Source organism: Ornithorhynchus anatinus, chromosome 2 (assembly GCF_004115215.2).
Source record: "Ornithorhynchus anatinus isolate Pmale09 chromosome 2, mOrnAna1.pri.v4, whole genome shotgun sequence".
In the NCBI taxonomy this organism is placed as follows: domain Eukaryota; kingdom Metazoa; phylum Chordata; class Mammalia; order Monotremata; family Ornithorhynchidae; genus Ornithorhynchus; species Ornithorhynchus anatinus.
Window position 1 is genome coordinate 167,006,114 of NC_041729.1, and position 24,965 is coordinate 167,031,078.

Below are 24,965 nucleotides of genomic sequence, written 5' to 3' on the forward strand. Positions count from 1 at the left end.
CGCTCCCGCCTCTCCTCGGGCGCATGCGCAGAGCTCCCCTAGGCCCCCCCGGTCGCTCCCGCCTCTCCTCGGGCGCATGCGCACAACTCCCCTAGCCCTCCCCCCCCCCCATCCCGGTTGTCCGCGGGCGCCTGCGCAGAACTGCCCCGCTCCCCTCCCCGCGCGCCGGCGCCCGACGCCCCGCCTCCACGCCGTCCACGCGCGGCCCGGGCCCGGCGGTTGCGCGCGTCGCTCCGTCACTTCCGGCGCCGCGGTCTTGGGCGCACAGCAGGCCGCTCCACCCCGTCCACCCGCCGCCGCCGCCGCCGCCATGGCGATGAGGCAGACGCCGCTGACCTGCTCCGGCCACACGCGGCCCGTGGTGGACCTCGCCTTCAGCGGCGTCACCCCCTACGGATACTTCCTCATCAGCGCCTGCAAGGGTGAGGGACCCCCCGCCCGCCCCGCCCCGCCGCTCCCCCAACGCGTGGCCTCCTTCGCGTGATCATCATTATTACGATCATTATTAGCACTATTATCATTATTATCATTATTAGTATAATCTCCGCAGCGCCTAGAGCGGTGCTCCGCACAGACCCACCGCCTAACGCGTGGCCTCGTTATCATGATCATCATTATTATTATTATCACTATTATTATTATTATCATTATAATCATTATTATTATTATTATTTCCCCAGCGCTTAGAGCGGTGCTCCGCACAGACCCACCGCCTAACGCATGGCCTCGTTATCACGATCATCATTATTACTATCATTATCATCATTAATACTATCGTTATTATCCCTGTTATTATTATTATTATCATTATTATAATCTCCCCAGCGCTTAGAGCGGTGCTCCGCACAGACCCACCACCTAACGCATGGCCACGTTATTATCGTCATGATTACTACCATTATTATCACTATTATTATTATTATTGTCATTATAATCATTATTATTATTATTATTTCCCCAGCGCTTAGAGCGGTGCTCCGCACAGACCCACCGCCTAACGCATGGCCTCGTTATCATCATTATCACTATTATTATTATTATCATTATCATTATTATTATCATTATAATCTCCCCAGCGCTTAGAGCGGTGCTCCACACAGACCCACCGCCTAATGCGTGGCCTCGTTATCATCACTATCACTATTATTATTATTATTATCATTATTATCATTATTATCTCCCCAGCGCTTAGAGCGGTGCTCCACACAGACCCACCACCCGAAGCATGGCATCATCATTATTATCATTATTATCACTATTATCATTATCATTATAATCTCCCCCATCGCTTAGAGCAGTGTTCGGCACAGAGGCAGCGTTTAACAAATGTCATCATCGTTACTGTTGTTATTATCATTATTATAATTTCCCCCAGAAGCGCTTAACAAATACCAACATTATTATTATTATCATCTTCCCCAGCCCCAGGGGTGCAGAATTGAGGGGCTGAGCTGGAGTGTGGGGGGGCTCAGGGGTGCAGAATTCAGGGCTGGGGGTGGGGGAGGTCCCAGGGGAGCAGAATTCAGATCCTGGGGGTCCCAGGGGAGCAGAATTCAAGGTCTGGAGGTCCCAGGGGAGCAGAATTTAAATCTTGGAGGGCCCAGGGGAGCAGAATTCAGGGTCTGGGGGTCTCAGGGGAGCAGAATTCGGATCCTGGGGGTCCCAGGGGAGCAGAATTCAGGGTCTGGAGGTCCCGGGGAGCAGAATTTAAATTTTGGAGGTCCCAGCGTAGCAAAATTCAGATCCTGGAGGTCCCAGGGCAGCAGAATTCAGGGTCTGGGGGTCTCAGGGGAGCAAAAGTCAGATCCTGGGGCTCCCAGGGGAGCAGAATTTGGATCCTGGAGGTCCCAGGGGAGCAGAATTCAGGGTCTGGAGGTGCCGAGGAGCAGGGTTTAGATCCTGGAGGTCCCAGGGGAGCAGAATTCGGGGGCTGGAGGGCCCAGGGGAGCAGAATTCAGATCCTGGGGGGTCCCAGGGCAGCAGAACTCAGGGTCCGGGGGGTCCTAGGGGAGCAGAATTCAGGTCTGGAGGTCTCGGGGGTCGAGGGGGTCCGTGGGAGCAGAATTCAGGGGCTGGGGGTCCTGGGGTAGCAGAAACCAGGGATCGGGGGTCCTCGGGTGGCAGAATTCTGGAGCTGGGGGTCCCGGGGTGGCAGAAGTCGGGGGCTGGAGGTCTCAGAGTTGCAGAATTCACGGGCTCGGAGGTGCCGGGGTTGCAGGACTCAGGGGCCGGAGGGTCCAGGATCGCAAAACCCAAGGTCCGAGGGGTCCCGAGGGAGCAGGGAGCAGGGGCCGGGCGGGGGCGGGGGGGGGGGGGGGGGGGGGTGGTCTCTCTCAGAGCTGCAGACCCCAGGGGCCGGAGGGCCCCGGGTCACAGAATCGCGGGACCGGGGGTCCCAGGGTTGGAGAATCGCGGTCCCGGGGGGGTCCCAGGGTCGCAAAATTCGGGGGCCGGAGGGCCCAGGATCGCAGAATTCAAAGGCCGAGGGGTCCCGGGGTGACAGAGTCGGGGGCCGGGGGTCCCGGGCGAGTCCGGTCAGACCCATCCGAGGACGTCGCCGCGGCCCGGGTGAGGCCGGGTCGGAGCGGAACGTGCCCAAAGGGGGTCTCCGTCCGTGTCTCCGTCCGTGTCTCCGTCCGTGTCTCCGTCCGTGTCTCCGGGTGCGTCCGGCCTCCGACCCCGCGTCCGTCCGACCCTCCGACCCTCCGTCCGTCCGTCCGTCGGGAAGACGGGAAGCCGATGCTGCGCCAGGGCGACACCGGCGACTGGATCGGGACGTTCCTGGGCCACAAAGGGGCCGTGTGGGGGGCCACGCTCAACAAGGACGCCACCAAGGCCGCCACCGCCGCCGCCGACTTCACCGCGTGAGCGCCGGGCCCCGCCCGCGGACCCCGGGCGGGAGGGAATCCGCACCCGCCACCCGGCCCCCGGCACCGGGCCGGCCCGCGCTCCCCTCCTCCCGCCGCGGCGCCCACCGGGCCCCCGGCCGGCCCCGTCCCGCCTCCGCCCCTCGGCCGAGTCGCTTGACCGCCTCTCTGGGCCTCAGTTCCCTCACCGGTACGGGAGCAGCGGGGCTCGGCGGAGAGAGCCCGGGCTTGGGGGTCGGAGGCCGTGGGTTCGAATCCCGGCTCTGCCGCGCGTCTGCTCCGGAACCGGGGGGGCCGGTCACTTCACCGGGCCTCAGTTCCCTCGTCTGTCAAATGGGGGTGAAGCCTGGGAGCCCCACGTGGGACGACCCGATCGCCTTGCATCTGCTCCAAGCGTTTAGGACAGTGCTTGGTACGTCGTGAGCGCTTAACAAATACCAACGTTATTATTGTTGTCTGTCAAATGGGGATGAAGACAGTGAGCCCCGCCTGGGACTGTATCCGACCCGACCGGTCTTATCCCAGCGCTCAGAACGGTGTCTGGCGCGTGGTAAGCGCTTAATAAGTCCCCCAATTTACCGGGGTGAACTAATAACGATGATAACGTCGGTGTCTGTTAAGCGCTCACTATGCGCCGAGCACCGTTCTGAGCGCCGGGGTAGTCACGGGGGAATCAGGTCGGCCCCCGTGGGGCTCCCGGTCTTCATCCCCATTTTCCAGATGAGGTCACTGAGGCCCAGAGAAGCGAAGCGACTCGCCCAAAGCCACACAGCTGACGGGTGGCCGAGCCGGGATTCGAACCCGTGACCTCTGACTCCAAAGCCCGGGCTCTTTCCACGGAGCCACGCCGCTTCTCTAATAATAACGGTAATGGTATTTGGTCAAGCGCCTCTAACGTGCCAAGCGCCGTTGTAAGCGCCGGGGGGGGGGGGGGGGATACGAGGTGATCGGGTTGACCCGGGTGGGGCTCGCGGCCTTCATCCCCATTTGACAGATGAGGTCACCGAGGCCCAGGGAAGGGAAGGGAAGCGGCGCGGCTCAGCGCAAAGAGCCCGGGCCTGGGGCTCAGGGGTTGTGGGTTCGGATCCCGGCCCCGCCACTCGTCTGCCCGGGTGACCCCGGGCGAGTCGCTTCACTTCTCCGGGCCTCCGCTCCCTCAACCGTCAAACGTGAGCCCGTCGGCGGGCAGGGACGGTCTCCATCTGTTGCCCATTCGACCATTCCGGGCGCTCGGTCCGGTGCTCCGCCCGCGGTAAGCGCTCAGTAAATACTATCGAACGAGCGAATAAGACGGGGGTGACGACGGTGAGCCCCGCGCGGGGACAATCCGACGACCCTGTATCCACCCCGGCGCTCAGAGCGGCGCCCGGCCCGGAGTGAGCGTTCAGTAGATACCGTCACCGTGATCATCAAGGGGCTGGCCCCAGGAGGCGATTCGACCCAGCGCCCGTCGAAGGGCGGGGACCGTCTCTACCTGAGGCCGACCGGTCCGTTCCAAGCGCCCGGTCCAGGGCCCCGCACGCGGTAAGCGCCCGGTAAACGCTGCTGAACGAAGGAGACGCAGCAGACAGGCGGCGGAGCGGGGATCAGAACCCCAGACCCCGGCGGGGGGCGGGAGCCCGGGAGCCCGGATGACCCTCCGGCCCTGCGGGGAGAGAGGCGCCGCCCGCCCGCCCCCCCGTCCCGTCCCCCCGTCCCCAACGCGCGTCTCTCCCTCGTCTGCAGCAAAGTGTGGGACGCCGTCTCCGGGGACGAGCTGATGACCCTGGCCCACAAACACATCGTCAAGAGCGTGGACTTCACCCAGGTACGGGGGGCCGGGCCGGGCCGGGCGGCGGGCGGGCCTCCCGGAGGGGGCGGCCACCCGGCGGGTCCCGTGTCCCCCCCCCCCCCGTCGCCCCGCGACCCCCCCCCGGCCTCACCGAGGCCCGCGGGCCCCGTCTCGTAGGACAGCGACCGGCTCCTGACGGGCGGACAGGACAAACTGCTGCGCGTCTACGACCTCGGCAAGCCCGAGGCCGGTGAGTCCGCGTCCCCCCCTCCCCCCGCCCCCCGGGGTCCCCCGCTCGGCGGCTCCGCCTCCGGGCCGGACCCCCTCCCCCGGGAGCGGGCGGGAAGCGGGCGCGGGGCCGCGGCGCGGCCAAAAAACCCCCCGCGGGCCGAGGGCCCGGCCGGCCGCCGTCCTCTCCCGGGCGCGCGGCACAGGGGTCCGCGCAGGGCGAGCGCGCGGTAACCACCGCCGACGGCGGGGGCCGAGCGCGGGGGTCGGCGGGGGTCCCCCCTGGTGCCGAGCCCCGCCGGGGGGGACCGGGGGCCGGGCGTCCGCCCCGCGCTCACGCGCCGACCCGGCCGCCGGGCCCCGCAGAGCCCCAGGAGGTCAGCGGCCACACGTCCGGCATCAAGAAGGCCCTGTGGTGCGGCGACGACCGGCAGATCCTCTCCGCGGACGACAAGACCGTGCGGTGAGCGACGGGGACGCTACGGAGGAGCGGCGGGGGCGGGCCGGGCTGGGGAGTCGGGGGTCACGGGTTCCAATGCCGCCCCTGCCGCCCGTCAGCCGGGTGGCTGTGGGCGAGTCACCTCTCTGGGCCTCAGTTCCCTCATCCGCAGACCGGGAGCCTCACGTGGGCCGACCCGGTGACCCCGGATCTCCCCCGCCGCTTAGAACGGTGCTGCTCTGCGCATAGTAGGCGCTCAACAAGTACCACCGTTATCCCTAAATACCCTAAGGATGCTCACCCTTGTGGGCAGCGTGGCTCAGTGAGAAGAGCCCAGGCTGGGGAGTCAGAGGTCCTGGGTTCCAATCCCGGCTCTGCCGCCTGCCAGCCGGGTGACTTTGGGCAAGGCGCTTCACTTCTCCGGGCCCCAGTTCCCCCCCCTCTGTAAAATGGGGGTGAAGACCGGGAGCCTCGCGTGGGACGACCCGATCACCTCGTATCTCCCCCGGCGCTTAGGACGGCGCTCGGCGCTTAGTAAGCGCCTAACAGATGCCGACGTTTATTTACCCTGCATCTCCCTCAGCGCTTAGAACGGTGCCCTGCCCATAGTGAGCGCTTAACAAATGCCGGCGTCATCATCATCATCATCGCTAAATGCCATAAGGACGGTGACCCGGCGTCTCCCCCAGCGCTTAGAGCGGTGCTCTGCCCATAGCGAACGCTTAACGGTCACCGACGTCATCGTTATCGTCATTGTGACTGAATGCCGTAAGGACGATGACCCGGTATCTCCCCCAGCGCTCAGAACAGTGCCGGGAACGTAATAAGCGCTTAACAGACACCATGATTATTATCGTCACTACTGATGGATGACCCGGTATCTCCTCCAGCGCTGAGAACCGCGCCCTACACACAGTAAGCGCTGAACAGATACCAGCAGTATTATTACTAAATACCCTAAGGATATAATCCCGTTTCCCCCCCAGCGCTTAGGACGGTGCCCGGCGCATAGCGGGCGCTTCCCGAATACCGGCCCTGTGATTATCAGATTCAACCGTAAGCCCGTCGTCGATCGGACCGTGCGCCCGTCAGAGGGCAGGGACGGTCTCTGTCTGTGGCCGATTTGTCCGTTCCAAGCGCTCCGTCCGGTGCCCTGCACGGAGTAAGCGCTCAGTAAATACTAGCGAGGGGATGATTCCGCCGCTGACGACGATGCTTTCGTCCCCCCGCCGGCTCCCCAGGCTGTGGGACCGGGCCAGCCTGAGCGAGGTGAAGTCGGCGACCTTCCCCCTGGCAGTGAGCAGCATGGAGTACGTCCCCGAGGGCGACCTCCTGGTCATCACCTACGGCCGCTCCGTCGCCTTCCACAGCGCCCTCAGGTACCTCCCCCCCCCCCCCCGGGCTCCGGCCCGCCCGGGGTCTCGCCACCCTGGTCCCGGGCGGGGGCGGGCAGAACGGCCCCCCTTGCGGAGAGCGGTCCTGGGTTCCGATCCCCGTCTGCCGCGTGAGCTGGGGCGAGCCGCCCCGCTTCTCCGGGCCTCGGCTCTCCCTCATCTGCGAAATGGGGGGGGGGGGTCAAGACCGGGAGCCCCACGGGGGACAACCCCGTGACCCGGTATCCGGCGCTTAGGCCGGCGCCCGGCACGTCGCAAGCGCCGCCCGAACACGGTCCGTCAGTTTATCGTTCTCGAAAATGGGGATTAAGACCGCGAGCCCCCCGAGTGGGACCACCCCGTCACCTCGTGTCCACCCCCCCGGGGCTTTGAACGGCGCTCGGCGCGTGGTGAGGGCTTCCCAGATACCCTCCGTTTATTATTTTATTTTCCTTGAAAGTGGGGATTAGGACCGCGAGCCCCCAGGCGTGACGACCCCGTCGCCCTGCGTCCCTCCCAGGGCTTTGCACGGTGCTCGTCACGTAGTGAGGGCTTTACAGATGCCCTCGGTATTTGATTACTCTGTTTTCCTTGAAAGTCGGGATTAAGACCGTGAGCCCCCGAGAGGGACGACCCCGTTACCTTGCGCCCCCCCCCCAGCGCTTTGAACGGTGCTTGGCACATAGTAAGGGCTTCACAAATACCCTTACTATTATTATTATTATTATTATTATTACGTGCCTGCCCCACGCTCACAGAGCAGCACACGTCGGCGTTGATGTGGAAGGGTTCGGGGGTGGGGCCCAGACCCCGACCTGCCGGCGGGGGGCAGAGGGTGTCGGGTGCGGGTCCCGCCCGCTCCACCGGCCCGCTCCTCGCCGACCGCCCGCCTCCTCCTCCTCCTCCTCCTCCTCCTCCCCCCCCTCCCCCCCCGATGTCCCCGGTCGTCCAGCCTGGAACCGATCAAGTCGTTCGAGGCTCCCGCCCCCATCAACTCGGCCTCGCTGCACCCCGGGAAGGAGTTCGTGGTGGCCGGGGGCGAGGACTTCAAGCTGTACAAATACGACTACAACAGCGGCGAGGAGCTGGGTGAGCGGGGTCGTCGCCGTTGGGGGCGTCTCCCCCCGGCCCGGGGTCCCCCCCGGGGTTCGCGGGTCCCGGGGTGGGGGTCCCCGGCCTGACGGGGTCCGCGGGGGCGTCCCCCCCCGCCGCCCGCCCCCCGCAGAGTCGTACAAAGGCCACTTCGGGCCCATCCACTGCGTGCGGTTCAGCGCGGACGGCGAGCTGTACGCCAGCGGCTCCGAGGACGGCACCCTGCGCCTCTGGCAGACCGTCGTCGGCAAGACCTACGGCCTCTGGAAGTGCGTCCTGCCAGGTCGGCCCGGACCCCCCGGACCCCCTCCCCGCGGCCCCCCGCCCGCGCGCCCCCGCCGTCCCGGTTCGGACCCGGCTCGCCTCCGAGCGCTCCTCTCCCCTCTCCCCGCCTCCTCTTTGCCTTTCGTTCCCTCTTCCTCGGCCCTTCTCTCTCTCCCTCTGCTCCGCCCCCCTCCCTTTCTTGTCCCTTCTCTCTCCGGTCCCCTTCCTCCTCTCTCCTTTTCGTTTCCCATCTCTCTCCCCGGTCCTCTTCCCGTCTCTCCTCCCCCATCTTCCCTTCCCTCTCCCTTTCCTTTCCCTTCGCTCTCCGGTCCTCTTCCCTTTTCTCTCCCTTTCTTGTCCCTTCTCTCTCCGGACCTCTTCCTCCCTTCCACTTCTCTCTCCCTCCCTTCTCTCTCCGTTCCTTTTCCCATTTCTCTCCCTTCCACTTCTCTCTCCCTTTCTCTTCCCTTCTCTCTCCAGTCCTCTTCCCTTCTCTTTCTCTTTCTTTTCCCATCTCTCTCCCCAGTCCTCTTCCCTTCTCCCTTCCTTTCTTTTCTCTTCCCTCTCCAGTCCTCTTCCTTTCTCCCTTCCACTTCTCTCTCCTTTTCTTTTCCCATCTCTCTCCCCGGTCCTCTTCCCTTCTCCCTCCCTTCTTCTTCTCTGTCCCCTCTCTTCCCGTCTCCAGCCCTTCATCTTCCCTTCTGTCCTTGATCATCTTCCCTTCTCTCTCCCTTTGTTGTTTTCCCTTCTCTCTCCAGTCCTCTTCCCTTCTCTAGCCCATCATCTTCCCTTCTCTCGCCAGTCCTCCCTTCCACTTCCCTTTCCCTCCCCTCTCCGGTCCTTTTCCCTTCTCTCTCCCTTTTCCCTTCTCTCTCCAGTCCACTTCCCTCCTCTTTCTTTTCCCATTTCTCTCCAGTCCTCTTCCCTTCTCTCTCCCATTTTTTCCATCTCTCTCCCATCTCTCTGCTCAGTCCTCATCCCTTCTCTCTCCCTTTCTTTTCCCTTCTGTCTCCAGTCGTCTTCCCTTCTCTCTCCCTTTCTTTTCTCTTCTCGCTCCCGTCCTCTTCCTTTCTCCCTTCCGCTTCTCTCTCCCTTTCTCGTCCCTCCTCTCTCCCGTCCTCTTCCCTTCTCCCTTTCTTTTCCCATCTCTCTCCCCAGTCCTCCGCCCTTCCCTCTCCCTTTCTTTTCCCTCCTCTCTCCCATCCTCTTCCCTTCTCTCTCTTCCTTTCTTTTCCCATCTCTCTTCCCAGTCCTCTTCTCTCTCCAGTCCTCTTCCCTTTTCCCTTTCTTTTCCCATCTCTCTCCCCAGTCCCCTACCTTCTCCCTTCCTTTTCTCTTCTCGCTCCCGTCCTCTTCCTCTCTCCCTTCCCTTTCTCTTCTCGCTCCCGTCCTCTTCCTTTCTCCCTTCCACTTCTCTCTCCCTTCCTTTTCCCCCTCTCTCTCCCTTCCTTTTCCCCTCTCTCTCCCTTTCTTTTCCCTTCTGTCTCCAGTCGTCTTCCCTTCTCTCTCCCTTTCTTTTCTCTTCTCGCTCCCGTCCTCTTCCTTTCTCCCTTCCGCTTCTCTCTCCCTTTCTCTTCCCTCCTCTCTCCCGTCCTCTTCCCTTCTCCCTTTCTTTTCCCATCTCTCTCCCCAGTCCTCTTCCCTTCTCTCTCCCTTCCCCTCCCCTCCTCTGCCCCCGTCCTCCGGCCGGCCCAGCCCTCCCCTTGGTCCCGTGCCCCTCTCCCGCCCCCCCCGAAGCTGCCCTGTGGGGTCCCCGTCTTGGCCCCCGCCGGCGCTCAGCTCCGCCCGCTCTGTCTCCGCAGAAGAGGAGGGCGGAGAGCTGGCTAAGCCGAAGCCCAGCTTCCCCGAGACCACGGAGGAGGAGGAGGAGGAGGAGCAGCTCGGTAGGGAGCGGCCGTGGGTGTCCCCCGTGTCCCGTCCCCCCCCAACCTGAGGGGGGCCGGGGGGGCGTCCCGCAACCCCCGACCCCCAGCCCGGGAGGCAGGAGGCGGCATGGGGTGGGATGCCCGGGGTGGGATGCCCGCGGCGGGAGGGGGGCGGTCGGAGTCCGGACCGACGGGCACCGGGGGTCCCCCCCCCCCGGCCTCCGACGACCCGCCGCCGCTTCTCCCCCCCCCCCAGAGGACGTCGGCTCGGAGAACTCGGATCCCGTCTACCCCGCGGCGGCCGAGGTGAAGGCCTGAGGCCCCCGCCCGCACGCCCCCGAGGGCCGGAGCCTCCCCCCCGCCCCCCCGGCTCTCTGTGTCCGGCTCCGTGTCCGCCCGCCGGAGGGGCCCGCGGACCCCCCCCCCGCCGGAGCCGGCCTTCCCGCCACCCCCTCCTGCCCGGATTCCCGCCGGGAAGGGGCGGCCGCCGCCCGGCCCCCCGTCCGGCCTCCCGCCCGGGAGGCTTCCGGGAGCGGGGAAGCCTCCGCCTCCGGGCGGCCGAGGAGGACGAGCGACGCCAGACCCCCGGGGTCGGGGGGCCGGGGGCCCCCCGCCGGCGGTTCGTTTCCGGTTGGGAGAATAAAAGACCGACAAGACAGCCTCCCGGCCTCACGGGTCATCTCTGCCGGGGGTTCATTTCAATAACGATGACGATAAGAGCAGTGATAAGGAGAGAAGCGGCACGGCGTGGCGGAAGGAGCCCCGGGCTCGGGAGTCCGAGGGCGCGGGTTCCGACCCCGGCTCCGCCCCGCCGCTCCGGGCCTCGGCGACCTCATCCGTCAGAGGGGCGGTGACGATAATGACGACGGCAGCTGCGGAGCGCCCGCTGTGTGCCGAGCGCCGTCCTGAGCACCGGGGAGGATACGAGGTCCTCGTGCCCGTCCGCCCGCCCGCCCGCCCGCCTCCCCCGATCGGACCGCGAGCCCGTCAGACGGCGGGGACCGTCCCTATCCCTTGCCGACCCGTCGGTTCCGAGCGCTCGGTCCGGCGCTCTGCGCCTACCTAGGAAGCGCTCGATAAAGACTATTGAATGAAAAGGTGATGAGGGGGTCCCACGTGGGGCTCCCGGCCCCCGTCCGTTTAGGCCCGCGCGGGAGGCTCCCGGTTAACCCCCGCTTTCCGGACGAGGTCGCTGAGGCCCGGAGAAGCGAGGCGACTCGCCCGCGGTCACCCAGCTGACGAGCGGCGGAGCCGGGACCCGAACCCGTGGCCTCTGACTCCAGAGCCCGGGCCCTCCTCCACCGCGCCACGCCGCTCCCCGAGACTTCTGCTCTCACACGGGACGACGCGACGACCCCGTCTCTCCCCCAGCGCTTAGAACGGTGCCGTCGGGCGGGGACGGCCCCGATGTGTTGCCCGGTCGTCCGTTCCAAGCGCTCGGTCCGGTGCTCTGCACACAGTAAGCGCGCGGTAAATACCACCCGTTTTCCGGATGCGGGGACCGAGGCCCAGAGGAGCGGAGTCACACGGCCGACCGGCGGCGGAGCCGGGGTTTGAACGCGTTGACTCCCCAGCCCGGGCCCTCATCCGCTGAGCCACGCCGCCTCCTTTGACCCTGACCTCCACGCGGGACGACCCGATGGCCCGGCGTCTCCCCCGGCGCTCAGAACGGCGCTCGGCACGCAGCAAGCGCCTGAAACCCGTCACGCTCATTACTACCCTGGGCCGGGCACTGTACCGAGCGCCGGGGCGGATGCGGGTCCCCGTCCCACGCGGGGCTCACGGTCTCCACCCCCGTCCTCCGGATCGGGGAAGCGAGGCGACTCGCCCGGGGACCCCCGGGAGACGAGCGGCGGAGCCGGGGTTCCAACCCAGGACCTCTGACTCGCGGGCTGGAAGAGCCCGGGCTCGGGAGTCAGAGGTCCTGGGTTCGAACCCCGGCTCCGCCGCTCGTCAGCCGGGTGACCGCGGGCGAGTCCCTTCGCTTCTCGGGGCCTCAGTGACCTCACCTGGAAAATGGGGAGGAAGACCGGGAGCCCCACGGGGGACGGCCCGATGACCCCGTATCCCCCCCGGCGCTTAGAGCGGTGCTCGGCGCGTAGTGAGCGCTTCCCAAATACCAACGGTGGCGGTGTTGTCATTACACCACACTGCTTGGGAACCCGGAACGGTCTCCTGGGTCGCCGAGGAGAGGGAGGAAACTGTCCTGTCCGACTGCGGGAGACGGCGGGGTCCCCCTGGGGGGCCGGTGGGATGGGGCCCGGGCTGAAATGATAATGATGATGATGATGATGATGATGATGATGATAACGACATTGGTATTTGTTAAGCGCTCACTGGGTGCCGAGCACCGTTCTAAGCGCTGGGGGAGAGACGGGGGCGTCCCGTCGTCCCGTGTGAGAGTAACGGTCTCGGGAAGCGGCGTGGCGCGGTGGAGGAGGGCCCGGGCTCTGGAGTCAGAGGTCACGGGTTCGGGTCCCGGCTCCGCCGCTCGTCAGCTGGGTGACCGCGGGCGAGTCGCCTGGCTTCTCCGGGCCTCAGCGACCTCGTCTGTCAAATGGGGATTCACTGGGAGCCTCCCGTGCGACCACCCGATGGCCCGGTATCTCCCCCGGGGCCGAGAGCGGTGCTCGGCGCGTAGTAAGCGCTCAACGAATACCGACATTATTATTCGTCCCCATCTTCCGGATGAGGTACCGAGGCAGAGAGAAGTGACTTGCCCACGGTCACCCAGCCGAACGACGATAAGACTAATGATAATTGTGGTATCTAAGCATCTACTATGCGCCAAGGACCGTACTAAGCGGGGGGGCGGACGCACTCCCCGTCCCGGTCTCCATCCCCATTTGACAGATGAGGTCACTGAGGCCCGGAGAAGCCAGGCGACTCGTCCGGGGTCACCCGGCAGACAAGCGGCGGAGCTGGGATTGGAACCCGGGACCCACCGACCCCCCCGGCCCTCGCTCTACCCGCCCGGCCGTGCCACGCGGATGATTTCCAGTCTCCGGCCCCGACGTCTCTCCCTCTCTGTGTGTCTCGCGCCTCCTCCTGCCTTCGGGAGATCTCTGAGTACGGCGCTCCCTGTTCACCGTGGCACTGCGCTCTCCCGAACGCTTAGCGCGGTGCCCCGCACGCTGCGAACGCTTAATAGAAGCGGAAGGAGCCCGGGCCTGGGAGTCGGAGGTCGTGGGTTCAACCGATCCCGGCTCTGCCACCCGGCAGCTGTGGGACTGGGGGCGAGTCGCTTCCCTTCTCTGGGCCTCGGATGAAGACCGGGAGCCTCACGTGGGACGAGCCGATCACCTTGTATCCGTCCCAGCGCTTAGAACGGTGCTCGGCACGGAGTAAGTGCTTACTAAATGCCATCGTCATTACAGAGAAGCGGCGCGGCTCAGTGGAAAGAGCCCGGGCTGGGGAGTCAGAGGTCCTGGGTTCTGACGCCGGCCCCGCCCCTTGTCAGCTGTGTGAATTTGGGCAAGTCGCTTCTCTGGGCTTCAGTGAACTCAGGCTTCAGGGTCGGGTCATGGATTCAAATGCCGCCTCCGCCACCTGTGACGCTGGGTGACTCGGGGCAGGTCGCTTCGCTTCTCTGGGCCTCGGTGACCTCATCTGTCAAATGGGGATGGAGACCGGGAGCCCCACCCCGATGACCCCGTCTCTCCCCCGGCGCTTAGAAGGGCGCTCGGCACGGCGTGAGCGCTCAACAGATACCGACGTGATGATTTTTATTATAGAAGCGATTGGATAAGCGGATGAATGAGTGACAGGTGAATGACTGGGCGGGGGGGCGGGGTCGGGGGGCGGGGCTAAGGGTCGGACTGTGATTGGCGGACGGGGGAAGGTTAGTGGTGATGGGCGGGAAGGGGCGGGGCTAGTGGGGCGGAGCTGTGATTGGCGGACGGGGGAAGGTTAGTGGTGATTGGCGGGAGGGCGGGGCTAGAGGCGGGGCCGCGATTGGCCGAGAGGGGCGGGGCTGGTGGGAGCGGAGCTGTGATTGGCGGACGGGGGGGGGGGGAAGGTTAGTGATGATTGGCGGGAGGGGCGGGGCTAGAGGCGGGGCCGCGATGGGCGGGGCGGGGGCGGGGCCGGCGGAGCAGGAAGCGCAGTGTCCCCCCCCCCCCACCTTCCAGCCGCCGCCGCCGCGATGCCCTCCGAGAACCAGGGCACCGAGCTGGGTGAGCGACCCCCTCCCCTTCCCCCTCCCCCCGGGTCCTGGGTTCCAATCCCGCCGCCGCGGGGCCTGGGGCCGGTCCTTCCCCGCGGCTTCTCCCCCCTCCCCTCCCCCCCCGCCCCCCCAGCGCTTAGCACAGGGTCGGGCACCGACCGAGCGCCTAACGGCCGCGGGATCCGGGCGGGGGGGGGAAGCGAAGCGAAGGGAAGGGAAGGGAGGAGGAAGGAAGAAGAAGAAGAAGAAAAAGAAAAAGAAAAAGAACAAGAGGAAGAAAGGGGAAGTGGGGAGAAAAAAGTCACTCGGCTTTGCCCTTTCCCCCCCCCCCACTCATTCATTCATTCATTCATTGTCATTTCTTCATCCATTCACTCGCCTGGCATGAGAATGAGAATAATGATAATGAATAACCATTAACAAATGACTCTGTATAATACCCGGGGCTGGAAGGGCCAAGGTTCTGGGTTCGAATCCCGAATCCCCGGGGCGTTTTGCTTGTCCAGCGCTTAGAACAGTGTTAGGCACCTAGGAAGCGCTTCCCAAGTACCGACCTTCTTCTTCTTCCTCCTTTCTTCTTCTTCTTCGGGTCTCAGTGACCTCGTCCGCAAAACTGAGCGCTCAGCATAGTGCTCTGCCCAGAGGAAGCGCTTCCCAAGTACTAACCTTCTTCTTCCTTCTTTCTTCCTTCTTCTTCCTTCTTCTTCTTCTTCTTCTTCTTCTTCTTCTTCTTTCTCCTTTCTTCTTCTCCGGGTCTCAGTGACCTCGTCCGCAAAACTGAGCGCTCAGCACAGTGCTCTGCCCAGAGGAAGCGCTTCCCAAGTACTAACCTTCTTCTTCCTTCTTTCTTCCTTCTTTCTTCCTTCTTTCTTCCTTCTTTCTTCCTTCTTTCTTCCTTCTTTCTTCCTTCTTCTTCCTTCTTCTTCCTTCTTCTTCTTTCTTCTTTCTTCTTTCTTCTTTCTCCTTTCTTCTTCTCCGGGTCTCAGTGACCTCGTCCGCAAAACTGAGCGCTCAGCACAGTGCTCTGCCCAGAGGAAGCGCTTCCCAAGTACCGACCTTCTTCTTCTTCCTCCTTTCTTCTTCTCCGGGTCTCAGTGACCTCGTCCGCAAAACTGAGCGCTCAGCACAGTGCTCTGCCCAGAGGAAGCGCTTCCCAAGTACTAACCTTCTTTCTTCCTTCTTTCTTCCTTCTTTCTTCCTTCTTTCTTCCTTCTTTCTTCCTTCTTTCTTCCTTCTTCTTCCTTCTTCTTCTTCTTCTTTCTTCTTTCTTCTTTCTTCTTTCTCCTTTCTTCTTCTCCGGGTCTCAGTGACCTCGTCCGCAAAACTGAGCGCTCAGCACAGTGCTCTGCCCAGAGGAAGCGCTTCCCAAAGTACGATTCGTTCTTCATTCTTTTCATTGTCTTTAGTTCTTTCTTCCTTCTTCGTTGCCTTCTTCTTTCTTCTTTCCTTCTTTCTTTTCTTTCTTCTTTTCTTCTTCCCGGGTCTCAGTGGTGACCTCGTTCCCCCGACAAAGCACTGAGCGCTCAGCACAGTGCTCTGCCCAGAGGAAGCGCTTCCCAAGTACCGACCTTCTTCTTCTTTCTTCCTTCTTCTTTCTTCCTTCTTCTTCTTCCTTCTTCTTTCTTCCTTCTTCTTCTTCTTCATCTTCTTCTTCTTCTTCTTTCTTCTTCTTTCTTCTTCTTCTTCATCTTCTTCTTCTTCTTCTTCTTTCTCCTTTCTTCTTCTCCGGGTCTCAGTGACCTCGTCTGCAAAACTGAGCGCTCAGCACAGTGCTCTGCCCAGAGGAAGCGCTTCCCAAGTACCGACCTTCTTCTTCTTCTCCTTCTTCTCCTTCTTCTCCTCCTTCTCCTTCTTTTCCTCCTCCTCCTCCTCCTCCTCCTCCTCCTCCTCCTCCTGCGCTCACTCTGAAGCGCTTACTCTGTGCCGAGCACTGTGCTAAGCGCCGGGGGAGATAGAAGTTAATAATAATGATGTCGGTATTTGTTAAGCGCTTACTCTGTGCCGAGCACTGTTCTAAGCGCCGGGGGAGATAGAAGGTAATAATAATGATGATGTCGGTATTTGGTAAGCGCTTACTCTGTGCAGAGCACTGTTCTGAGCGCTGGGGTCACAAGGTGGTCAGGTTGTCCCCCGTGGGGCTCCCAGTCCTCATCCCCATTTTCCAGACGAGGCCACGGAGGCCCGGAGAAGTGAAGCGACTTGCCCCCAGGTCACCCAGCTGACGGGTGGCAGAGCAGGATTCGAACCCATGACCTCTGACCCCCCCAAGCCCGGCCTCCTTCCGCTGTGCCATTTTCCAGTGCTTAGTACAAGGGTCTGTACAAGGAAGCACTCAATAAGTACGATTGAATGAATGAATGAATGAATGAATGTCTGCCTCCCCTACCCAGACCGTGAGCCCAATGCTGGGCAGGGATTGTCTCTCTCCCATTGCTGAATTGGTCTTTCCAAGCGTTTAGTACAGTGCTCTGCACATACAAAGCCCTCAGTAAATGCGAATGAATGAATGAATGAATGAATGAATGAATGAATGGCTCCCCACTCTAGCCTGTAAACCCAGCGTGGGCAGGCATTGTCTCTGTTGTCGAATTAACATTTCCCAGTGCTTAGTACAGTGCTCTGCGCGCGATAACCGCTCAATAAATGTGATTGAATGGATGGATGAATGAATGAATCCACTCAATAAATACGATTGAATGGATGGATGAATGAATGAATGTCTCCCCTTACCCTCCCAGCCTGTAAACCCGGTGTGGGCAGGCATTGTCTCTGTTGTCGAATTAAAATTTCCCAGTGCTTAGTACAGTGCTCTGCGCTCGATAAGCGCTCAATAAATGTGATTGAATGGATGGATGAATGAATGTCTGTCTCCCCCTCCTTCCCCCCGACCCCCCCCCGAGGCTGCAAACCCAGTGTGGGCAGAAATTGTCTCTGTTGTCAAATGAAAATTTCCCAGTGCTTAGTCCAGCGCTCTGCACCAGGAAGCGCTCAGTAAATACGATTGAATGAATGGATGAATGAATGAATGTCTGTCTCCCCCTCCCCTCCCCCAGCCTGTAAACCCAGTGTGGGCAGGAATTGTCTCTGTCGTCAAATGAAAATTTCCAAGTGCTTAGTACAGTGCTCTGCACTCAATAACCGCTCAATAAATATGATTGACTAAATGAATGAATGAATGAATGTCTCCCCCTCCCCCCACCAGCCTGTAAACCAGTGTGGGCAAGGATTGTGTCTCTCTCTCTCTCTCTCTCTCTCTCTCTCTCTCGTCAAATTAAAATTTCCCAACGCTTAGTCCAGCGCTGTGCACCAGGAAGCGCTCAGTAAATACGATTGAATGAATGAATGAATGGATGAATGAATGAATGTCTGTCTCCCCTCCCCCAGCCTGTAAACCCGCTGTGGGCAGGGATCGTCTCTCTCTATTGCCAAATGGTACTTTCCCAACGCTTAGTCCAGCGCTCTGCACCCAGGAAGCGCTCAGTAAATACGATTGAATGAATGAATGGATGAATGAATGAATGGATGAATGAATGCCTCCCCTCCCCTCCCCCAGCCTGTAAACCCCCTGTGGGTGGGGATCGTCTCTCTTTATTGCCGAATTGTGCTCTCCCAGTGCTCAGGACAGCGCTCTGCACCAGGAAGCGCTCAGTAAATGCGATTGAATGAATGGATGGATGGATGAATGAATGAATGTCTCCCCTCCCCCAGCCTGTAAACCCGCTGGGGGCAGGGATCGTCTCTCTCTATTGCCGAATGGTACTTTCCCCACGCTTAGTCCAGCGCTCTGCGCCCAGGAAGCGCCCAGTAAATCCGATTGAATGGCTGACTATTTCTTGAGCGCCCGCGGGATAGTGTGCTGAACGCCCGGAAGAGTGTAGCGGACCGGGTAGACGCGATTTTCCCCCCTTTAAGGAGTTTAGGGCCCGGTAGGGGAAAGAGGCCCTGAAAGAATGAGCAGGTAGGAGGAATTCCTTTACTTTATTACTTTATTTTATTTACTTTCATTTACTTTATTACTTTATTAAGGAATAAAGTCTAAAGATCGGGACCGCAGTTCCTCAGGAGGAATGAAGTTGCAACCGGGGGACGATTAATCGGGGAGATTAGAAATGGATCCGAAAAAGCCATTTGCGGGAGGTGTGGCGTCGTTCAGTCCGACTGACGGGGCGCTTACGCCGCGCGGAGCGCTGGCCTAAGCGCTTGGGAAAGTCGAGAAGCGCTTTGAATAATTGTAATAGCCAAACGGTCTTCAACACTGTTGAATAATAATAATATTGCTATTTGTTAAGCGCCTACTAGGCGCCGAGCACCGTTCGAAGCGCTGGGGGAGACACGGGGTCATCGGGTCGTCCCACGTGAGGCCCCCGGTCTCCATCCCCATTTGACAGACGAGGGAACCGAGGCCCAGAGAAGTGAAGGGACTCGCCCCCGGTCACCCGGCTGACAAGGGGCGGAGCCGGGATTCGAACCCACGACCTCGGACCCCCAAGCCCGACCTCTTGCCACCGAGCCGCGCTGCTTCTCTGTTAAACCCTGGGTTCGAGACGAGATAACCATACGATAATAATGATGATTGTGATATTTGTTCATTTATTCGATAGCATTTAATAACGTTGGTATCCGTTAAGCGCTTACTACGTGCCGAGCACCGTTCTAAGCGCTGGAGGAGACACGGGGGAATCAGGTGGTCCCACGTGGGGCTCCCGGTCTTCGTCCCCATTGTACGGATGAGGTCACTGAGGCGCCGAGAAGTGAAGCGACTCGCCCACGGTCACCCAGCTGACAAATGGCCGAGCCGGGATTTGAACCCATGACCTCTGACTCCAATATTGAGCGCTCACTGGGTGCAGGGCGCTGGACTGAGCCCTGGGGCGGATCCAAGCCAGTCGGGTGGGACCCGGTTCCCCCGTCCCCCGTGGGGCTCCCGGCCCCCGTCCCCATTTTCCAGACGAGGGAACCGAGGCCCCGAGAAGTGAAGTGACTTGCCCCAGGTCACCCAGCGGACGAGAGTGGCGGAGCCGGGATTAGAACCCAGGACCTTCTGACCCCAGGCCCGCTCTCTAACCGCTAGGCCACGCTGCTTTCCACGGTCCGCTCCCCCCAGAGGGATCGCAGCCCAAGATATGATTATGATTATTATTTATTATTACTGGGGAAGCGGCGCGGCTCAGTGGAGAGAGCCCGGGCTGGGCAGTCAGAGGACACGGGTTCGAATCCCAGCTCCGCCGCTTGCCAGCTGTGTGACTGTGGGCGAGTCACTTCACTTCTCCGGGCCTCAGTGACCTCGTCTGTCAAATGGGGATGAAGACCGGGAGCCCCCCCAGGGGACCACCCGATCACCTTGTATCCTCCCCAGCGCTTAGAACAGTGCTTGGCACATAGTAAGCGCTTAACGAATGCCATCGTTATTATTATTATTATCATTATTTTTGAGCACTTACTTTGGCCCGAGCGCTTGGGAGAGGACAGAAGAACAGAGTCGCGTTGGACCCGAAGGATAATTGTGCTAGCGGGTTGAGCCCGGGGTTGAGAGGCAGAAAGTCACGGGTTCTAATCCCGCCTCCGCCCCTTGTCAACTGAGTGACCTTGGGCGAGTCCCTTCGCTCCTCTGGGCCTCAGTTCCCTCGTCTGGAAAATGGGGATGGAGACCAGGAGCCTCACGGGGGACGGGGATTGTGTCGGAGCCGATTGGCTCGGATCCACCCCGGCGCTTAGTACGGGGCCTGGCACATAGTAAGCGCTTAACAGATGCCTTAACGGTCATTATTATTATGGTTACGGTGCCCTGCACTCGCCACAGGACCTTACTCGCTCCCCCCGACTCCTCGTCCGCGTCGCGCCGGTGAGATTTTTACAGTTTCACGTGAAATATTTCAGTCGCGTTGAGCCTTTTGAATTTCCTCGTTGCAGAGAAGCGGCGTGGATCAGTGGAAAGAGCACGGGCTTTGGAGTCCGAGGTCATGGGTTCGAATCCCTGCTCAGCCACATGCCAGCTGCGTGACTTTGGGCAAGTCACTTCACTTCTCGGCGCCTCAGTGACCTCATCTGTAAAATGGGGATGAAGACCGGGAGCCCCACGTGGGACGACCCGATTCCCCTCTGTCTACCCCAGCGCTTAGAACGGTGCCCGGCACAGAGTGAGCGCTTAACAAATACCAACATTATTATCAGTTCCACCTCCCCTTAAAAAAACCAACCCCATCGGAAGCCCCTATTGACTCGTTAACCCTAGATGAGTCGATTTAATTCTGTTTTATCCCTCAGCCCACGATCGGACAGTCCATAATTCAAAAAGAATCGTGTTCACGCGCCTGGCTCCTTCGGTGTGAGTCAGGATGGCTTTTTTTTCCCTGCGACAGATATCGGAAATTGAAATAAAAAAAATCGACTGGAAATACTGCCGGGGTGTAGGATTGACGCTAAATCCCCGTGCGAGGAAGTTGGCGGTTTTGGTGAGGGAGAGGTTTTATTTTGGGTGGACAACGTCGGGGAAAAGGTGCTAATTCCTTCATTCCTTCGATGGTATTGATTGAGCGCTTAGTAGGTGCAGAGCACTGTACCAAGCGCTTGGGAGAGGACCGTTCGGCCACAGATGGAGGTCGAATCCCGGTGTTTTCCCGAGCTGCTGCCCTGGTTTCCCAGTGGTTTGGGGAAAGTTCAGCAGTCCCGCGTGCCCGATTTCTTGCCCCTAGAAACCGTCTGCTCTCACGAGGAAGCAGGCATTCGTTCATTCGTTCGAGCGTATTTATTGAGCGCTTACTGTGTGTGGAGCACTGTACCGAGCGCTTGGGAGAGGACCGACAGACAGTATAACAGATACATTCCTTGTCTACGGCGGGTTTATAGTCTAGAGGGGGGAGACGGACATGAATAGAAAGAAATAAATGAGGGATGTGGACTTAAGCGGCGCGGGACCGGGACGGGGGATGAAGAAAGGGAGCCAGTCGGGGCGACGCGGGAGGGGAGGGGGAGAGGAGGAGAGGAGGGCGCGGTCGGGGAAGGCTTCTCGGAGGAGGTGGGCGCTCAATAAGGCTTGGAAAGTGGGGGAGAGGAATCGTCTGCGGCATCTGAGGCGGGAGGGAACTCCGGGCCGGAGGCGGGCCGGGGGCCGGGGGTCGAGACGGGCGAGCCCGAGGCCCGGGGAGGAGGTCGGCGGGAGAGGAGCGGGGCGGGCGAGGGAGGAGGACGGAAGGGACCGGAGGGAGGACGGGGCCGGGGGGACGGGGGGGGCTCCGAAGCCGACGGTGACCGGTTTCTGTCGGACGCGGAGGTGGACGGGCAACCCCCGGAGGGTCTCGAGGAGCGGGGAGACGTGGCCCGAACGTTTCCGTGGAAAAACGACGCGGGCGGCGGAGCGCAGTCCGGACCGGAGCGGGGAGAGCCGGGAGGCGGGGAGGTCGGCCGGGAGGCCGAGGCCGCCATCCAGGCCGGAGAGGAGGAGGGATTGGATTAACGTGGGAGCCGTCGGGATGGAGAGGAGAGGGCGGGTTTTAGCCACGTGGTGAAGGTGGGACCCGCGGGATTTGGTGACGTCGAATACGTGGGTTGAATGAGAGAGAGGCGTCGAGGGTAGCGGCAAGGTTAGGGGTTTGGGAGACGGGAAGGACGGCGGTGCCGTCTACGGGGATGGGAAAGTTCAGGGAAGGACGGGGTTCGGGAGGGGAAGACGAGGAGCTCGGTTTTGGACGTGTTAAGTTGGAAGTGACGGGGGGACAGCCGAGCGGAGATGTCGTGAAGGCGGGAGGAGACGCGAGACGACGGGGAGGGAGAGAGCCGGGGGCCGGAGAGGGAGATGTTTGGGAATCGTCCGCGTGGAGGCGGGGGCGGAAGGAAGCCGCGGGAGCGGACGGAGATGGACCCGGGGCCGGGCCCCGAGGGACCCCCGCGGCGACGGGGCGGGAGACGGAGGAGGAGACGGAAGAGGAGCGGCCGCGGACGGAGGGGGACGACCGGGAGGGGCCGGGGGCGGCCGAGTCGAGGATGGCTAACGTTTCCGGGAGAAGAGGGTGGGCCGCGGGGTCCGAGGCAGGCGAGAGGTGGAGGAGGAGGAGGAGGACGGAGGAGAGGCCGTCGGATCGGGCAAGGAGGAGGTCGTCGGCGACCTTCGAGAGGGCCGTTTCTGTGGAGCGAAGGGAACAGAAGCCAGATTGGAGGGGGCCAGGAGAGAACCGGAGGAGAGGAAGTGGAGACGGCCGGTGTAGACGACTCGCTCCGGGAGTCTGGAGAGGAAGGGGGGAGGGAGACGGGGCGAGAGCCGGAGGGAGCCGTGGGGTCGAGGGACGGGCTTTTTAGGACGGGGGAGACGCGAGCGTGGGGGAAAGCGGTGGGGAAGGAGCTACTGACCTTGGGTGACCTTGGGCAAGTCACTTCACTTCTCTGGGCCTCAGTTCCCTCATCCGGAAAAGGGGGACGAAGACCGGGAGCCTCCCGTGGGACCACCCGATGACCCCGTCTCTCCCCCAGCGCTTAGAACGGTGCTCGGCACAGAGTAAGCGCGTAACAAAAACCAACATTATTATTAAAATGGGGATGAAAACTGTGAGCCTCGTGTGGGCCGACCCGATGACCCCGTATCTCCCCCAGCGCTTAGAACGGTGCTCGGCGCCTAGTAAGCGCTTAACAGAAACCAACATTATTATTACTGGAGAGTGAACGGTTGAAGATGGCGGAGAGGGAGGGGGTCAGTGTGTCTTTTGAAGTGCGAAGGGACGGGGTCGGATGCGCAGGTGGAGGGGGTGCATTTTGAGAGGGGGCGGGCACATCCTTTGCCACATCCTGCTGGCGAAGGTGAAGAAGAGATGAAGGAGTTGAAGGTGAGGAAGAGAAGCAGCGCGGCTCAGTGGCCAGAGCCCGGGCTTGGGAGTCAGAGGTCGTGGGTTCTAATCCCGCCTCCACCGCCTGTCTGCTGGGTGCCCTGGGGCAAGTCGCTTCACTTCTCTGGGCCTCAGCTCCCTCATCTGCCGAACGGGGATGGAGACCGGGAGCCCCACGGGGACGACCCGATCACATCGTATCTCCCCCAGCGCTTTGAACAGTGCTCGGCACATAGTAGGCGCTTAATAAATGCCGTCTTTATTATTAATATTATTATTGAAGAAGAGAGTTGAGCGAGAGGGAGACTCGAAGAGGGGTGGGAAGGGGCAGGGACCGAGGGGAGATTTTGGGGAAGTCACACCCGAGAGGGTCAATTTTCTCAATAAAGGAGGCGGCCAGATCATTGCCGGCAAGGGATGGGGGAGGCGGGGAGAGACGGAGGGCTTAGATTCTGTGGGGGAGCCCAATATAAGGATATTAATAATAATAATGATAATGACGACGGTACTCGGTAAGTGCTAACTATGTGCCAAGCACCGTTCTAATTCCTGGGGAGGGATACAAGGTGATGAGGTTGTCCCTCGTGGGGCTCACGGTCTTCATCCCCATTTTCCAGTTGAGGTCACTGGGACCCAGAGAAGTGAAGCGGCTCGCCCAAGGTCACACAGCTGACAAGTGGCGGGACTGGGATTCGAACCCATGACCTCTGACCCCCGAGCCCGGGCTCTTTCCACCGAGCCACGCTGCTTCTCTGTAGCAATATAATAATGATGTCGGTATTCGTCAAGCGCCCACTCTGTGCCGAGCACCGTTCTAAGCGCTGGGGGAGACACGGGGGAGTCGGGTCGTCCCACGTGGGGCTCGCGGTCTTCATCCCCATTTTGCAGATGTGGGGGGGAACCGAGGCCCAGAGAAGTGAAGCGACTCGCCCACAGTCACACAGCTGACCGGTGGCGGAGCTGGAGTTCGAACCCATGACCTCCGACTCCCAAGCCCGGGCTCTTTCCAACGAGCCGTGATATAAGAGAAACGTCCCCCGCCCACAACTGGCCGACGGCCTAGTCATTCAGTCAGTCGTATGTAGCGAGCGCTTACTGTGTGCAGAGCACTGTACTGGACGCTCGGGCAAGTGCGGTGCAACAGAGTCGTTAGATACAGTCTTTGCCCGCAGGGGGCTTGCGGTCTATGGGGAAGACGGACGTTAAAATGGACTAGGGTTAAGGGAAATGGTAGAGTAAAAGGATGATGATAACTGTGGAATTTGTTATTATTATTATCATTAATAATAATAGTATCTGTTAAGCACTTAATATGTTCCAGGAACTGTACTAAGCACTGGGTGGGGCACAAGCAAATCGGGTTGGACCCAGTCCCTGTCCCCCGTGGGGCTCCCTGGCTTCATCCCCGTTTTCCAGATGAGGGAACTGAGGCCCCGAGAAGTGAAGTGACTTGCCCAAGGTCACACGGCAGACATCTGGCAGCGGGCCTCAGTGGGTAGAGCCCCACCTTGGGAGTCAGAAGGTCATGTGGCTGTGAGAAGAGGGAGGGCAGGATCAGAGAGGTTAAGGGTCAGCGGCCCAGCACCCGGAGCAGGGGCAGGGGCAGGGCCCCGCCGGCTCCTCGGCCCGACCCTCGGCCCCTCCCGGGGGCCCCGGCAGCCGCCGGGCGAGGGTCTGGGGCGGCGGCAGGGCCCCGGCCCGCCCCTCCCCGCCGCCACCTCCGGGACGCCCTCCCTGGAGTTTGGCCCGGACCGACCTGTGACCTCCGTCTTCGTAGGAGAAGGTCCCCTCCCTCATTCACTCAGCCTGCCTTCCCTTCTCTTCCTCCTTCCCTTCTCTTCCTCCTTCCCTTCTCTCCCCTTCCCCTTCCCTTCCCCCTTCCCCCTTCCCCCTTCCCCCTTCCCCCTTCCCCTTCCCCCTTCCCCTTCCCCCTTCCCCCTTCCCCCTTCCCCCTTCCCCCTTCCCCCTTCCCCTTCCCTTCCTCAGTGCAAAGCACTTACCTAAACACTTGGGAGAGTCAGAGCAGCGCGGCTCAGTGGCAAGAGCCCGGGCCTGGGAGTCAGAGGACGCGGGTTCTAATCCCGGCTC

General features: G+C 61.4%; 2 protein-coding genes across 3 annotated transcripts in view; both read left to right on the plus strand.

Annotated features, from left to right (window-relative positions):
* The first annotated feature begins 243 nt into the window (after positions 1-243).
* LOC114809247 (serine/threonine kinase receptor associated protein) lies at positions 244-10,560 on the plus strand. Its single transcript, XM_029058728.2, has 10 exons — positions 244-422; positions 2,729-2,864; positions 4,593-4,674; positions 4,816-4,888; positions 5,233-5,329; positions 6,547-6,684; positions 7,631-7,767; positions 7,904-8,053; positions 9,837-9,917; positions 10,156-10,560. Exons 1-10 carry the CDS (start codon positions 311-313, stop codon positions 10,215-10,217), a joined length of 1,068 nt encoding a protein of 355 aa, XP_028914561.1. The 5' UTR covers positions 244-310; the 3' UTR covers positions 10,218-10,560.
* Positions 10,561-14,004: 3,444 nt separating this feature from the next.
* Positions 14,005-24,965, plus strand: part of DERA (deoxyribose-phosphate aldolase) — a 49,553-nt gene continuing 38,592 nt past the window's right edge. For both annotated transcript variants that reach the window (XM_029058540.2, XM_029058541.2), the window contains exon 1: positions 14,005-14,074. In XM_029058540.2, the coding sequence (XP_028914373.1) occupies positions 14,044-14,074 (31 nt within the window). In that variant the 5' untranslated portion in view covers positions 14,005-14,043. The remainder of the gene's footprint in view (positions 14,075-24,965) is intronic.

What these genes read in the sequence shown, in the direction of transcription:
- LOC114809247 (XM_029058728.2), top strand. Translation starts at nt 311, where the DNA reads ATGGCGATGAGGCAGACGCCGCTGACCTGCTCCGGCCACACGCGGCCC. An exon ending in GCCGCCGCCGACTTCACCGC is followed by an intron (nt 2,865 to 4,592) that starts GTGAGCGCCGGG and finishes CCTCGTCTGCAG; the next exon opens with CAAAGTGTGGGACGCCGTCT. An exon ending in CTGGAAGTGCGTCCTGCCAG is followed by an intron (nt 8,054 to 9,836) that starts GTCGGCCCGGAC and finishes CTGTCTCCGCAG; the next exon opens with AAGAGGAGGGCGGAGAGCTG.